General features: G+C 45.8%; 1 protein-coding gene across 2 annotated transcripts in view; it reads right to left on the bottom strand.

Annotated features, from left to right (window-relative positions):
- The window catches only part of LOC144600868 (uncharacterized), a 52,481-nt gene extending 47,438 nt beyond the window's left edge, over window positions 1-5,043 (bottom strand). The window contains exon 1 of one of the 2 annotated variants that reach the window (XM_078412750.1): window positions 4,793-5,043. In XM_078412750.1, the coding sequence (XP_078268876.1) occupies window positions 4,793-4,844 (52 nt within the window). In that variant the 5' untranslated portion in view covers window positions 4,845-5,043. Of the gene's footprint in view, window positions 1-1,010; window positions 1,105-4,792 lie in introns of those variants that run through there. The other variant, XM_078412749.1, reaches the window with a different exon arrangement.
- Window positions 5,044-13,253: the final 8,210 nt, after the last annotated feature.

The following is a 13,253-nucleotide window of genomic DNA, read 5'->3' as shown; positions in this document are numbered from 1 at the left end:
TCTGGGTGCTCCACACACCAAAGACGTGCATGTTTGTAGGTTAACTGGCTCCAGTAAAATTGTACATTGTCTCTAGTGTGCAGGACACTGCTAGTGTGTACGGGATGATCGCTGGTTAGCATGGACTCGGTGGGCTGAAGGGCCTGTTTCCGCACTGTACCTCTGAACTAAACTAAGCACTTTGTGGAGCCCATGGTCTGTCTCGTCCCAGGATATCCAGCGGCATTGTTAATTATGAAATGATGAAAATAATGGGACCAGCATTCCCCTGAGAGGAATGAATCGGGTAGATGCACAGAATCCCTTGCCCAGAGTGAGGGAAATCGAGGTCAAGAGGACATAGGTTCAAGATGAAGAGCAAAAGATTTAATAGGAATCTGAGGGGTAACTTTTTCACACAAATGGTGGTGGGTGTATGGAACAAGCTGCCAGAGCAGGTAGTTGAGGCTGGGACTATCCCAACATTTAAGAAACAGTTAGACGGGTATATGGATAGGACAAGTTCGGAGGGATATGGACCAAACGCAAGCAAGTGGGACGAGGGTACCTGGGACACGCTGGCCGGTGTGGGCAAGTTGGGCCAAAGGACCTGTTTCCACACTGTATCACTCTATGAGTCTATTCCAATTTGTATGGCCCTCGCAAAAGGAAAACTAAAGACCGGTTAGTTGATATCAATGTACTGTATGTGGTTAGTATGGCTATTGTTTTAACATTATTGTTACTTAAAGTAATCATTTCTACATCTGGATTTCACTTAAAAGTGCAGATGAGGTGCCCATGGAGGCTTCTGACAGATGGGGTAAGTCTCACTCAAAAGGGCTTTTGGTTGCCATCTGTGTTACCTTCATTATTGGTCGTGACACTTTGTTACTCTCTGCAAATTCCTGAGGCAGCTTGCAATTTTTCTCCAGTGAGGAGGTAGAAACGTTGAAGGGGGAATTTCAGTAATCTGGCCTGTGTGCCAAAAATAATCAGTGTAACGGAGATTAGCGCTGCCAGGCACTTACACTGTGATTCTCCGAGTCCGTGCAATGTCCTCCTGGCCTTTATCTTATTGCAGGTCACGTCATTCATGGCACTCAGAGGAAGCATGTGCTGCACGATCTTCCTACGGGCGACCCATTAATGAGGTTAGCCACATGTAGCAGTGGATTGCAGAGAAACCAACTGATGAAGAGATTATGGGAATCAAGGCGGCATGGTGGTGCAGCGGCAGAATTGCTGCCTCACAGCGCCAAAGACCAGGCTTCGATCCAGACCACGGGTGCTGTCGCACGGAGCTTGTACGCTCTCCCCGTGACCGCGCGGATTTCCAACCGTGTGCTTCGGTTTCCACCCACGCTCCAAAGTCGAGTAGGTTTGGAGGTCAATAGGCTTTGGTAAGATTGTAAATTGTCCCTCGTGTGTAGGATAGTGGTAGTGTATCACTGGTTGGCATGAACTCGGTGGGCCGAAGGGCCCATTTCCATGCTGTATCTCTAAAGTCCAGAGAATCATAGAGTTGCAGCACAGAAACAGGCCCGACGGACCAACTTGTCCGTGCTGACCGAGATGTCCCATCTACGCTCGTACCACCTGTCCATATCCTCCTAAACCTTTCAAAATGTACCTTTCCAAATGTACATTGGACCAAGAAGTACAAGGGGATCAGGCAGGAACATGGTGCTGCAGCCAAAAATCAGACTGAATAATTAGGTTCAGGACGAGATGGCCAACTACTGTGTCTTATGTTCTTGGTCAAGAACATGGCACCTGAGGTGCGGAGTCCATGGCGAAGTATTTGTGAGTCAGACAAGCTTCTAGTAGCGAGGCTAACAATTGCATGGGTATTATTGTCTTCTCAGATGTGCAGCCTTTAATCACGACCCTTCTCTGTGAAGTGGTTTAATGAAGTCATTGGAACAGAGAAAAGTAGGAGCGATCCTTCTCCTCCATTTAATGCGATCATGGCTGACCCTCCATCTCAATGTCATTTCCCCACACTCTTCCCTATACCCCTTGATGTCTTTTGCATTTTGAAGTCTATCTCCTGCTGAAATGTATTCAGTGACTTGGCCTCCACAGCTGTGCGCGGCAAAGAATAGGGTGGCATCGTAACGCAGTGGTAGAGTTGCTGTCTTACAGTGCCAGAGACCTGGGTTCGATCCTGTCTAATGGGGGCTGTCTGTGTGGAGTTTGTGCGTTCTCCACAATGACAGCTTGGGTTTTCCCTGGGTGCTCCAGTTTCCTCCCACACTTTGACTTCGCATCATGGTTGATCAGGACTTTCCTTTCGACTTTAGAGATACAGCAAGTCAAAAGGCCTTTCGGCCCCCGAGTTCGCACCGACTAGTGATCTACCCCTTACACTTACTATCACTACACACTGGGGACAATTTTCCTAAACCAATTAACCTACAAACCTGTACGTCTTTGGGGTGTGGGAGGAAACCGAGACACCTGGAGAAAACCCAAGCGGTCACAGGGAGAACGTACAAACTGTACAGACAGTACCTGTAGTCAGGATCGAACCCGGAGTCTCTAGCTCTGTAAAGCAGCAGCTCTAAAGCCGTTGCACCATTGTGGGCTGAAGGGCCTGTTCCTGTGCTGTGCTCCACTGTGTTCTTGGTTCCACTCTCCCCCCCCCTCTCAAAATTTCTCATTCCACTAATTTCACCTCTATCAAACATTTCCCCATTTGCCTCTCCACTAGATACCTGCCTGTTACAGCGCCCCCTCCCTTGAATGCCGTTCTTATCCCCATCACGCTTGTCCAAGTTAAATTCTACCTTCCATTTCTCAGCCCACTTTCCCAGTTGATCCGGATTCCATTATAATGGTTGAGAGTTTTGAGTTCCTAGGCTTAAACATGACTAATCTGTCCTCGTTCAGCCACATTGAGGCTACAGCTAAAAAAAATCACATCAATGCCTTTATTTCCTCCAGAGACTGAGGGAATTTGGCAGATCTCAATGACCCTTACAAACCTCTACAGATGCATCATAGAAAGCATACTTTCGGATGGCGTCACAGTTTGGTTTGGGAACAGCTCTACTCAAGATTGCAAGAAATAGCAGGGAGAGAGTGAGCCCAGCCATCACACACATCAGACTACCCACACATCAGAGGCCCAGCCAACACTTCAGACACCCCATCTAGACTTCACGTTGCCTCAGGAGAGCAGTCAACACAATGAAGCACCTTTCCCACCCCAGTCATCTTATCTTCTCCTCGAAGATACAGAAGTTTGAAAGTGCATACCACCAGATTCAGGAACAGCCTTTTTTGCTCTGTTATCAGATTTCTGAACAGTCCTTCCATAAACTTGGGCACAATCCCTATTTACCAATTTACCTCATGGTGGACAATGGACTTTACGTTTAGTTTAGAGATACAGGCCCTTCGTCCCCGCATATTAACACTATCCTACAGGGAGGGAAGATCTCAGAGAGAAATCCACGTATAAATTCCCATACAGACAAGCACCCGTAGTCGGGTTCGAACCCGGGTCTCCGGCACTGCAAGTGCTGTAAGGCAGCAACTCTACCGCTACGCTACAATACTGAGAAACTATATTCTGCATTCTGGTATGAATTACTGATCCCGATACACGTCCGAATCCCACCCTAGCAGCAAGGGAATATAAATTCACGAAATGAAAAATATCTGGGCTTTGTTATGAGAGAACCCCCCCCCCCAACCCTAACCCCCCCCAACCCTAACACCCCCCCAACCCCAACCCCCCCCCAACCCCAACCCCAACCCCCCCCAACCCCAACCCCCCCAGTGTTAGTAACAGGAACCATGACACTACTGGATTGTTGCACAAGCTCTTCATCAATATCCTCAGCAGAAGGAAATCTGTCCCTGTCCTGGCGCGGACTCTGCGGGACTCCAATCACACAAAATGAGGTCTTCCCTGCCACTCAGTGGAGGGGCAATTAGAGAAGGAAAATAAACGCCTTGATCAGCAATTGAAGTCCGCATCCTGCTTTTGTACTCTGCGCCTCCCTGTTCAGTGTCTCGGTTCTGAGCAGCTTAATCAACTTGCCCTGTTTTTAATCATGTTTATGTTATGTCTGTGCTTCTGGGAATTTGCACCCCGACTCCTTCTAGTTCCGCCGTTTAAAGGACTTGTCCTCTGCTTATTGATGGCTGGCCCTCAGGGCGAGGTGGGGTAGGGTAGGGGTGCAGAGGTTGGAACCAGTAGCACTTTCACCACTGGTTTTCTCCGGCTGTCCGCGACTTTGGTTTCTTAAATACCAACCTGATGGTTTAGAAAGGTTCGGGCCTCTCGGAACAGCACCGCGCTCAGCACCACAGCAGAGCTGCTGAACTGATTTATACGCAGGATTAAGTCAGAGGGCACTCAAAGGGTCAACTCTGTTCTAATCCTGACTCTGTGACCTGCGGAGTTGCACCGGACAGGGGGATGGGATTGAAAAGACATAACAGCCAGATGTGTCGGAAGGAACTGCAGATGGATGGTTTAAACCGAAGATCGCCACACAAAAAAAAAGCTGGAGAAACTCAGCGGGCCAGGCAGCATCTCGGGAGGGAAGAGATGGGCGATGTTTCCGTGTGACTTTCAGTCTCGACCCGAAACGTCACCCATTCCTCCTCTCCAGAGATGCTGCCTGGCCCGCTGAGTTACTCCAGATTTTTTTATTTGTGTCTATCTAACTAACAGCTAGATGTGGCAGGTTTAGAAGGTGTTTCGGTGCAACCCAACCTAACTCACTAAACTGGACTTGTTGTTGAAGACAGTTACACCAGCCAACATACGACGCGACGCGCTTCTAATCCCTACCTTTTTTCCAGGAGTTTCCAATTCCGAAGATGCCGTTCCTGCCAAACATCATCGCTCGGCCGTGTTGGAAATAGCTGGAGCCCCTTCTGCTCGGCTTCAGTATCCAGCTCTCTCCGCGCACGCAGCCATGTACTCTGGCAACATGCTTGAAGCTTTTTTTGTTAAACAAGCGGAGGTGGATTGGAGTCACACTGTGGCTGGGTGAATCTCGCAGCGAAGGAAGGAAGTTGGGCGTGAGCAGGCTGGGTCACTGGCCGTACTTCCCACTGCTCAAGGCAGACATCCAGCAATCACTCACTTACTGGAGGGAAGAGCTCCTTTCCTGATAAAGTTGAGGATGGGGGAGGGGAGGGAGGGGGGGGGGGGGGGGGGGGGTGGTGGGGAGGGAGGAGGAGGAAAGTGCACGCACCCACCCACAGGATAGGAGAGGCTCCAGCAATCACTGGCAACCTTGCCTGAAGCGGGCAGCTGTGGCGTAAGGTTGAAAGGCAGAAGATGTGATTCATTTAGCGAAACCCAAAAATAAATAAAAACACCTCATTTTTCACTGCGATGTATCCCTTTCGACAGGAGCGATTGGAAAGTTGCTTTTCTGGTCTGCGAGACACATCTGTATCCTTTTGGGTTGTTTTGTTTTAGCTCTTCTCCGAAGGCAGGTGGGGTAGGAAAGGTTCAAGCGCCCCCCCCCCCCCCCCCCCGGGTGTACCTCCTCCAGTTTCTTGGCAGACGCTAAAAGCCTTCTGTTGCACCTTTTGATATTTCAAATAATGAGTACACTTTTCAACCACCAGGCAGCCAGCCCTTGGTGAACGCGCAGCGAGCGCTGAGAGGGCTGGAAAGGAATGCACTTCTATCAGGCTGCAGAGGGCTGCCCACTGGTATGCGATGTTTGTTGAATACTTTATGGCATGTCTTGTGCAAGAGCTCGCAGTGAAGTCAGCCTTTTCAAGCAACTGTACTGGAAAAGTCAGCTTTTTAATCACTGATCTGTCTGACTGATGCTAATGTCTGCTTCCACAATTCCTGAGTCTGACTAAATATAAGAAAGAGAAGCAGGGTTTTGGCCATTTGTCAAAGGTGGACACAAAATGCTGGAGCAACTCAGCGGGCCAGACATCATCTCTGGGGGAAAAAAAGGATCGTTGACGTTTCGGGTCGAGATCCATTTGGCGCCTGACATCTGCTTCACCATTCAGTAAAATCACGGTTAATTTTTTACATCTGCGGGACTTTCCTGCTCTAAATATATAACCCTTGTTTCCCTTCGTATCTAAAGGTTTCTGCCTTGAATACGTGAGAGAGGACTGTGGTGTTTAAGAGGCTTTAGGATGGGCACCTGGTTTTGCAGGGAACAGAGAGATATGGATCACTTGCAGGCAGAGGAGATGAGTTTAATTTGGCCCCTTGTTCTGTACGGACATTGTGGGCCGAAAGGCCTGTTCCTGTGATGTACTGTTCTTTGCTGAACATGTCAGAAATCGAGCCTCTTGCATACTGAATTCCAAAGATTCCCCACCTTCTTCTCATTCTGAGCTGACTCGCCCATCCTTATTTTGCAACAGTGACTATTGTTTCTAATCAATCTCATCAACTACCTGTCAAACCCTGTAAGAATTTTGCAGGTTTCAATGACATCATCTCTCATTTTTATAAACTCAAAGCCTAGTTTGTAAAATTTCTGCTTGTGCAACAATCATGGCATCAGGAATAAATCTGGTGAACCTTTGTTGAATATTCTCCATCGCAAGCACATCCTTCCTTGAGTAGTGAGACTAGCCCAACACCACAGCCAACAATGGACCATTGTTGCTCCCACTGTGCTCCACCTTTCCTTGATCATCATTGCTGGCTTTGATTTGTCCTTTTACATACCTTTCATTCATTTGTTCTTGGTACCTCTTCGTATCTCTAGTTTCCCTCTCCCCTGACTCTCAGTCTGAAGAAGGGTCTCGACCCAAAATGTCACCGATTCCTTTCCTCCAGAGATGATGCCTGACCCGCTGAGTTACTCCAGCATTTTGTTTCTATCCTCGGTGTAAACCAGCATTTGCGATCCCTTCGTATGCACAATATTCCAGATGTGGGTTTCATCAGGGTTCCGTAGAAATTGGAGACTCTTTATGTTTGCACTCAAATCTTCTTACAATGAATACCAATATACCATGTGTTATCTACTGAACCTGTACATCAGTATTCCATACTTTATGTAGAAAGGTACTTAGATCCCTCTGAACATTAGCTCATCTCAATTTTCCAACATTAATGAAAAACTCTGCCTTCCTATTTTATTCTACCAATTTTTTTTATCATTTGATTTTTTTTTGTTGCAATCTCTTGGTATGCTTTGGTCTCCAGGAAAACTGTTTGGATCCTCCTCGCATCTCAAATTGCCATTCCAGATTTGCATCATCAGCAAACTTGGATATATTATAAAACAACCCCACAAAGTTCTGGAGTAATTCAATGGGCCAGGCAGCATCTCTGGAGAACATGAATAGGCAAACATGGAACAAGAACCCTTGAAGAAACCTGACCCGAAACGTCGCAAATCAATGTCTCCAGAGATGCTGCCTGACCCACTGAGTTACACCGGCACTGTGTGTCTTTTTATGCAAGCCAGCATCTGCAATACTTTGTGTTTAAATCTTGGATATATTATACTTGTTCTCTCATCCAAATCATGAATGTCAACTGTGATCATCTGTCACTCCAGGATTGATATCCTGGACAACCGAATCATCACCTACTAATAATAACTCACTTATCCCTACTCCATCCATTAACCAATTCAATGCAAGCTGGGATTGTATCCCCCAATATTGTGTGCTCTAATTTTGTCAATAATCTGGTGTAGCACCTTATCATTGGCTTTTGGAAACTCAAAATACATACCTACTGGTTTTCCCCATGTACAACCAGTAGCAAGCTGAAAATAAAACAAACAGATTTGTTGAAAAAAAAGACACGACCCAAAACGGTGTCTATTCTCCAGAGATACTGCCTGAACTGCTGAGTTCCTCCAGCATTTTGTGTCTTTTATTTTGTAAACCTTCACCTGCAGTTCCTTGTGTCAACAGATTTTTTGAGCTTGATTTCCTTTTATGGATTCATGTTGACCAAGCCTAATCCTGGGGCTAAATTCAAGGCGATGTAATTTTTGTACAATGTGAGAATGTAATACACTCACACTTCTTTGTTGCCTCAAGACTAAGTTTGACAATCCCAGTTGACCTGTTCTTGGAGATCTCATTATAAGAACTTCCATTTCTAACGAAATTCATTCGAACAACCATTTTGTCCACATCTCCAATTATATTATAACGGATAAATGTTCAAAGAATTTCTACACAACACAAAATTTTGCTTACGGTCATCTGTTGACAGTCCTGATTTGTCCTGGTCTTTCCACCTTCCCATCCCCCCCCCCAGCCCCCCCACCCACCGCTTAATATGAAAAAGGCTCCCGGCCCGAAACGTCACCTACCCTTTATCTCTAGAGATGCTGTAGGATCTGCTGAGTTGCTCTAGCACTTTGGTCTCTCTTTGGTATAAGCCAGCATCTGCAGCTCTTTGGAGAAAAGGAATACAGTAGGTGACCTTTCGGGTCAAGACCCTTCTTCAGTCTGAAGAAGGGTCTCGACCCAAAACCTCACCTATTCTTTTTCTCCAGTGATACAGTCTGTCTCGCTGAGTTTACTCCAGCTTTTTGTGTCAATCTAGCACTAAATTATTCCAGTATCTGTAGGCATAAGGGACTGCAGATGCTGGAATCTTGAGTAAAAACCACTAAGTACTGGAGTCACTCAGCAAGTCAGGCAATATTTGTGTCCAGATGGAAAAGATTTGTGTCTATCCGGTTTAAACCAGCATCTGCAGTTCCTTCCCACTAATCTGCATTTCATCCGTCTGAAGAAGATTATCGACCCAAAATGCCACCCATTCCTTCTCTCCAGAGATGCTGCCTGTCCCGCTGAGTTACTCCAGCGTTTTGTGTCTATCTTCAGTTTAAACCAGCATCTGCAGTTCCTTCCAACACATGCAGTTCTTTGTTGCGACAAGATTTTAAAATATTCTACTATTTTTTGTTCTTGGGTTACCTTTAGCATTGTTCACATTGATATGTAATTTTGGAAGGTTTCCAATGCTGGCACTAATTCTTGCTGTGTACAGTTTCAACTGGACTCTGACCTTTAGCTTGGATCCCTCTGGCTAAATTCAAAGCAGACCTCCTCCTAGCACTGATCAGCCTGTGTGATGTTATCTGATCACGGCACACCTGCTACTTGTTCTGCTGACCCCTGATATGTGTTGAAAAGGGGCTGATTCAGCCAACATTGAGAATGATTCACAGAACCTCCTGCTCTCCCTCCTTCCCTCCCGCCCCCCCCTCCCACCCCCTCCCTCTCCCACCCCCCCTCCCACACCCACCCCCCCCCTTCCCACACCCCCACCAATAACCCAGTACCTTTCAAATAAAATTGGCACAAAGTGGAGGGATCCCTCAGCAGATGCTGGAAATCTGGAAAAGAAAAGTCCAGAAAAGGCGACAAATACTCAGCAGGTCAAAGGCACCTGGGTATACATGGGAGTCATATAGAACGGAAACGGGCCCCTTGGCCCAACTTGCCTATGCCAATCAAGATTCCCCATCTACACTAGTCCCCCTGAAACACATTTAGCCCATATCCCTCTCATCCTTTCTCACACATGCACCTTTCCAAATGTCATTTAACCTGGGGATACTATCAAGTAGTATTAGGGAACAATATCTTCCTCTTTACCCTTACTTTATCTAAAGATTATCCTAATGTCAGTGGAAGAAGAAAATCCTTGTGACAGAGGCTGCTGTGCTGTCCCTTCATGTAGTTTCTGTTTTTTGTCGATTGTGCTCCAACTTAGCACTTTAGGATGTTTACCTGCTTTAAAAGGATATAGAGTTAACGTTTCAGGTTAATGGCCCTTCATCAGAATCCCCAGGCGGCGGGATCAGTCCTGGGTTCAATCCTGACCTCGGGAGCTCTCTGTGTGCGGTTTTCCCGTTCTCCTTGTGACCACGTGGCTTTCGTCCAGGTGCTCCGATTTCCTCCCACATCACAAAGACGTATGTGTTTGTAGGTTAATTGGCCTCTGTTAAATTGCCCCCTAGTGTGTAGGGAGTGCATGCAAAAATGGATACAAAACATAGCACTCGTCTGAGCGGGTGATTAATGGTCAGTGTGAACTAGGTGGGCCAAAGGGTCTATTTCCATGCTCTAACTCTAAACTAAAACAGAAATAAGCACCAGGTGTTCTTGTTACTTGCTGCTGGATCGGAATAAAGTGCACACCCTTATTTTAAAGCTGCTGGTGTCCTGTAAGTACTATTGTTGTTCGATTTTACCTGCACTCCCAGAGTTGACCAAAGTACATTCCAAAATACCTTGCAAAAGGTGACAATGTTTTCAATGGAAATCAGGACCGACAAGAAAATTCATTTACAAAATAAATCGCCATTGCACCTTCAAAAGATCATTCCTACACCAAGTATCTATTCCTGAACCTGAATGGTGTGGGACTTTAGGCCAAATAACCTCCTGCCAAATAATAGCAGTGAGACGAGGGCATGGGTCAAATGGTGCTGATCCTTGATGGCAGATGCCACCTTCTTCAGGCAGCGCCTAGTGTAGATGCTCTTCGACGGAGGGGAGGGCTGTGTCCGTGATGAACTGGACTGAGTCCTACCACGTTAGATTTTTTAGTTTAGAGATACAGCATGGAAACAGACCCTTCCACCCACCGAGTCTGCACCGACCAGCAATCCCCACACTCTAACGTTATCCTACACACACTAGGGACAATTTACATTTATACCAAGTAAATTAACCTGGTGGCACGCTGAAGGTCTTTAAGAAGGTAGAGGTGGCGGCACACCTTCTTTGTTACTGCATCAATGTGCTGGGGTACAAGTACATAATTGCCTAAAAGTGGATATAAAGGTAGATGGCGAAGAAGGCGTATGGCACTCTCGTCTTCATCCGCCATGGCACTGAGAACGAGTTGTAATGTCGTGTTGCAGTTATGTAATTTGCCCTAATTTGACTGCACTAGGAGTATTGTGTGCAGTTCTGATCACCAGGCATGAGGAAGGATATGATTAAGCTAGAGAGGATGCAGAAAAGATCTACAGGAATGTTGCCTGAACTGGAGAGCTCGAGTTGCAAGGAGAAACTAGATAGGCTGGGATTGTTTTCCCTGGAGCAAAGGAGCCTGAAGGGTGACTTTAAAGAGTTTACGAAATTATGAGGGCCAATTGTAAATGCTGTTATCGTACGAGGCTTAACTACCTTTGGCAGCTTTATACCCTCCATTTTGTGTGAAACAAAGTTGCCGCTCAGGTTCCTATCAAATCTTTCCCCTCTCATCTTAAACCTACGTCCTCTGGTTCTTGATTTGAGTTGAGTTTACTTTATTGTCACGAGTTCTGAGGTACAGCGAAAAGTAACAGCGACTCGGTGCCATATACACAATATTTTGTACATTCTCCCTGTGACCGCATAGGATTTTGCCCGGTGCTCCGGTTTCCTCCCACACTCGAAATACGTACAGGCTGGTCGGTTAATTGGCTTGCTCAAAATTTTAAATTGTCCCCAGTGCACAGGATAGTGCTCGTGTACGGGGTGATCGCTGGTTGGAGCGGAATCGGTGGGACGAAAGACCTGTTTCCGCGCTGTAACTTTAAAGTCTAAAGTGCAGAGGAGGCCATTCATCCATTGAATCTATGCTGGCCCTTCACCCCATGCATTCCCTTATTTCCTTGTAAACTATTCCCTCTCGCATGCTCATCTACTCCACTGATTCCCCTACCCCAGAAGTAATTTACAGTTGCCATTAACCTTTGGGATATGGGAGGGAATCAGAGTACCTGGGGAAAATCCACAGGGAAAACCTGCAAACTCCACGCAGGCAGTACGAGAAATCGGAATAAAAATTGTTTTACTAGAGCTCAGAGGCATTAGCTGCAGCACCATTGTGCCACACTTTGGAATATCGAAGGCCATGAAAGGCAATGAAAGTGCCCTCCATCACGTTTGGGCCAAAGACCCATCATTTATTTATTTGCCTCTGTCCTCCACAATTTGAGATTTGTAATAGAAAAAATCACATGTGGTTAAAGTGCACAGTGTCAGATTTTATTAAAGGCCATTTTTATACATTTTGGTTTCACCATGTAGAAATTACAGCTGTGTTTGTACATAGTCCTCCCATTTCAGAGCACCATAATGTTTGGGACGCATGGCTCCACAGGTGTTTGTAATTGCTCAGGTGTGTTTAAATGCCTCCTTAATGCAGGTATAAGAGAGCTCTCAGCACTTCGTCTTCACTCCAATCTTTCCATCACCTTTGGAAACTTTTATTGCTGTTTATCAACATGAGGACCAAAGTTGTGCCAATGAAAGTCAAATAAGCTATTATGAGACTGAGAAACAAGAATAAAACTGTTAGACATCAGCCAAACCTTAGGCTTACCAAAATCAACTGTTTGGAACATCATTAAGAAGAAAGAGAGCACTGGTGAGCTTACTAATCGCAAAGGGGCTGGCAGGCCAAGGAAGACCTCCACAGCTGATGACAGAAGAATTCTCTCTATAATAAAGAAAAATCCCCAAACACCTGTCCGACAGATCACATGTACACGTGACAATAAATGAAACTAAAGTTGAGGAAATGTGTCAGAAGTGCAGATGCTGGTTTAAACTGGAGATAGACACAAATTGCTTGTGTAACTCAGCGGGACAGGGAGCATCTCCGGAGAGAAGGAATGTTGTGATGTTTCGGGTCAAGACCCTTCTTCAGATGAGAGTCAGGGGAAAAGGAAAAGTTGACATCGGTATCACCTACTGCGAGATAATTGTAGGGAGAGCTTTACTTTCTAATCAAACCCATGTTCTTTTTTTTGCGTGGGAAAACAGAATGATCTCAGTTGAGGAAAAAAATGAGTGTGGACATGTGGAGGAAAAACTGAGGTACTTTGTGTCAATCACTGTAAGAAGTAAAAAAATGTATGGCTTGTACGTTTGGAACATTGTGATAAGATTACAGAGGAAGTCACTTGAGCACACTTTTAAAACACGATCCTGTCCCGAAATTGAAACATTCAGTAATCAGTAGCTCCGTGCCAGGATGTAATGTATAAAATCAGAGTCATACAATTGTTACAGGAAGGAGCAAGCCTCACATCCCACCAAATCTAGGCAGAGTAGACATTGTTTCATTGCCCCTGCTTTCTCCCCATAATCCTGCAATTTATTTTTTACTTTCAGACTTCCAAATTCCTTTCCATATTTTGAAGTCCGTTATTGGAATTACATCCAGCCCATAGCTAACAATGGCCTTTCCTTTATCATCATTACTTTTTTTGCATATCTCTCATGAATTTGTTCTATATCTCTCCACATCATTGTCTATATCTCTCGTTTCCCTT

This window comes from Rhinoraja longicauda, chromosome 16 (genome assembly GCF_053455715.1).
Source record: "Rhinoraja longicauda isolate Sanriku21f chromosome 16, sRhiLon1.1, whole genome shotgun sequence".
Taxonomy (NCBI): domain Eukaryota; kingdom Metazoa; phylum Chordata; class Chondrichthyes; order Rajiformes; family Arhynchobatidae; genus Rhinoraja; species Rhinoraja longicauda.
This window is presented reverse-complemented; position numbering and strand designations above follow the sequence as displayed.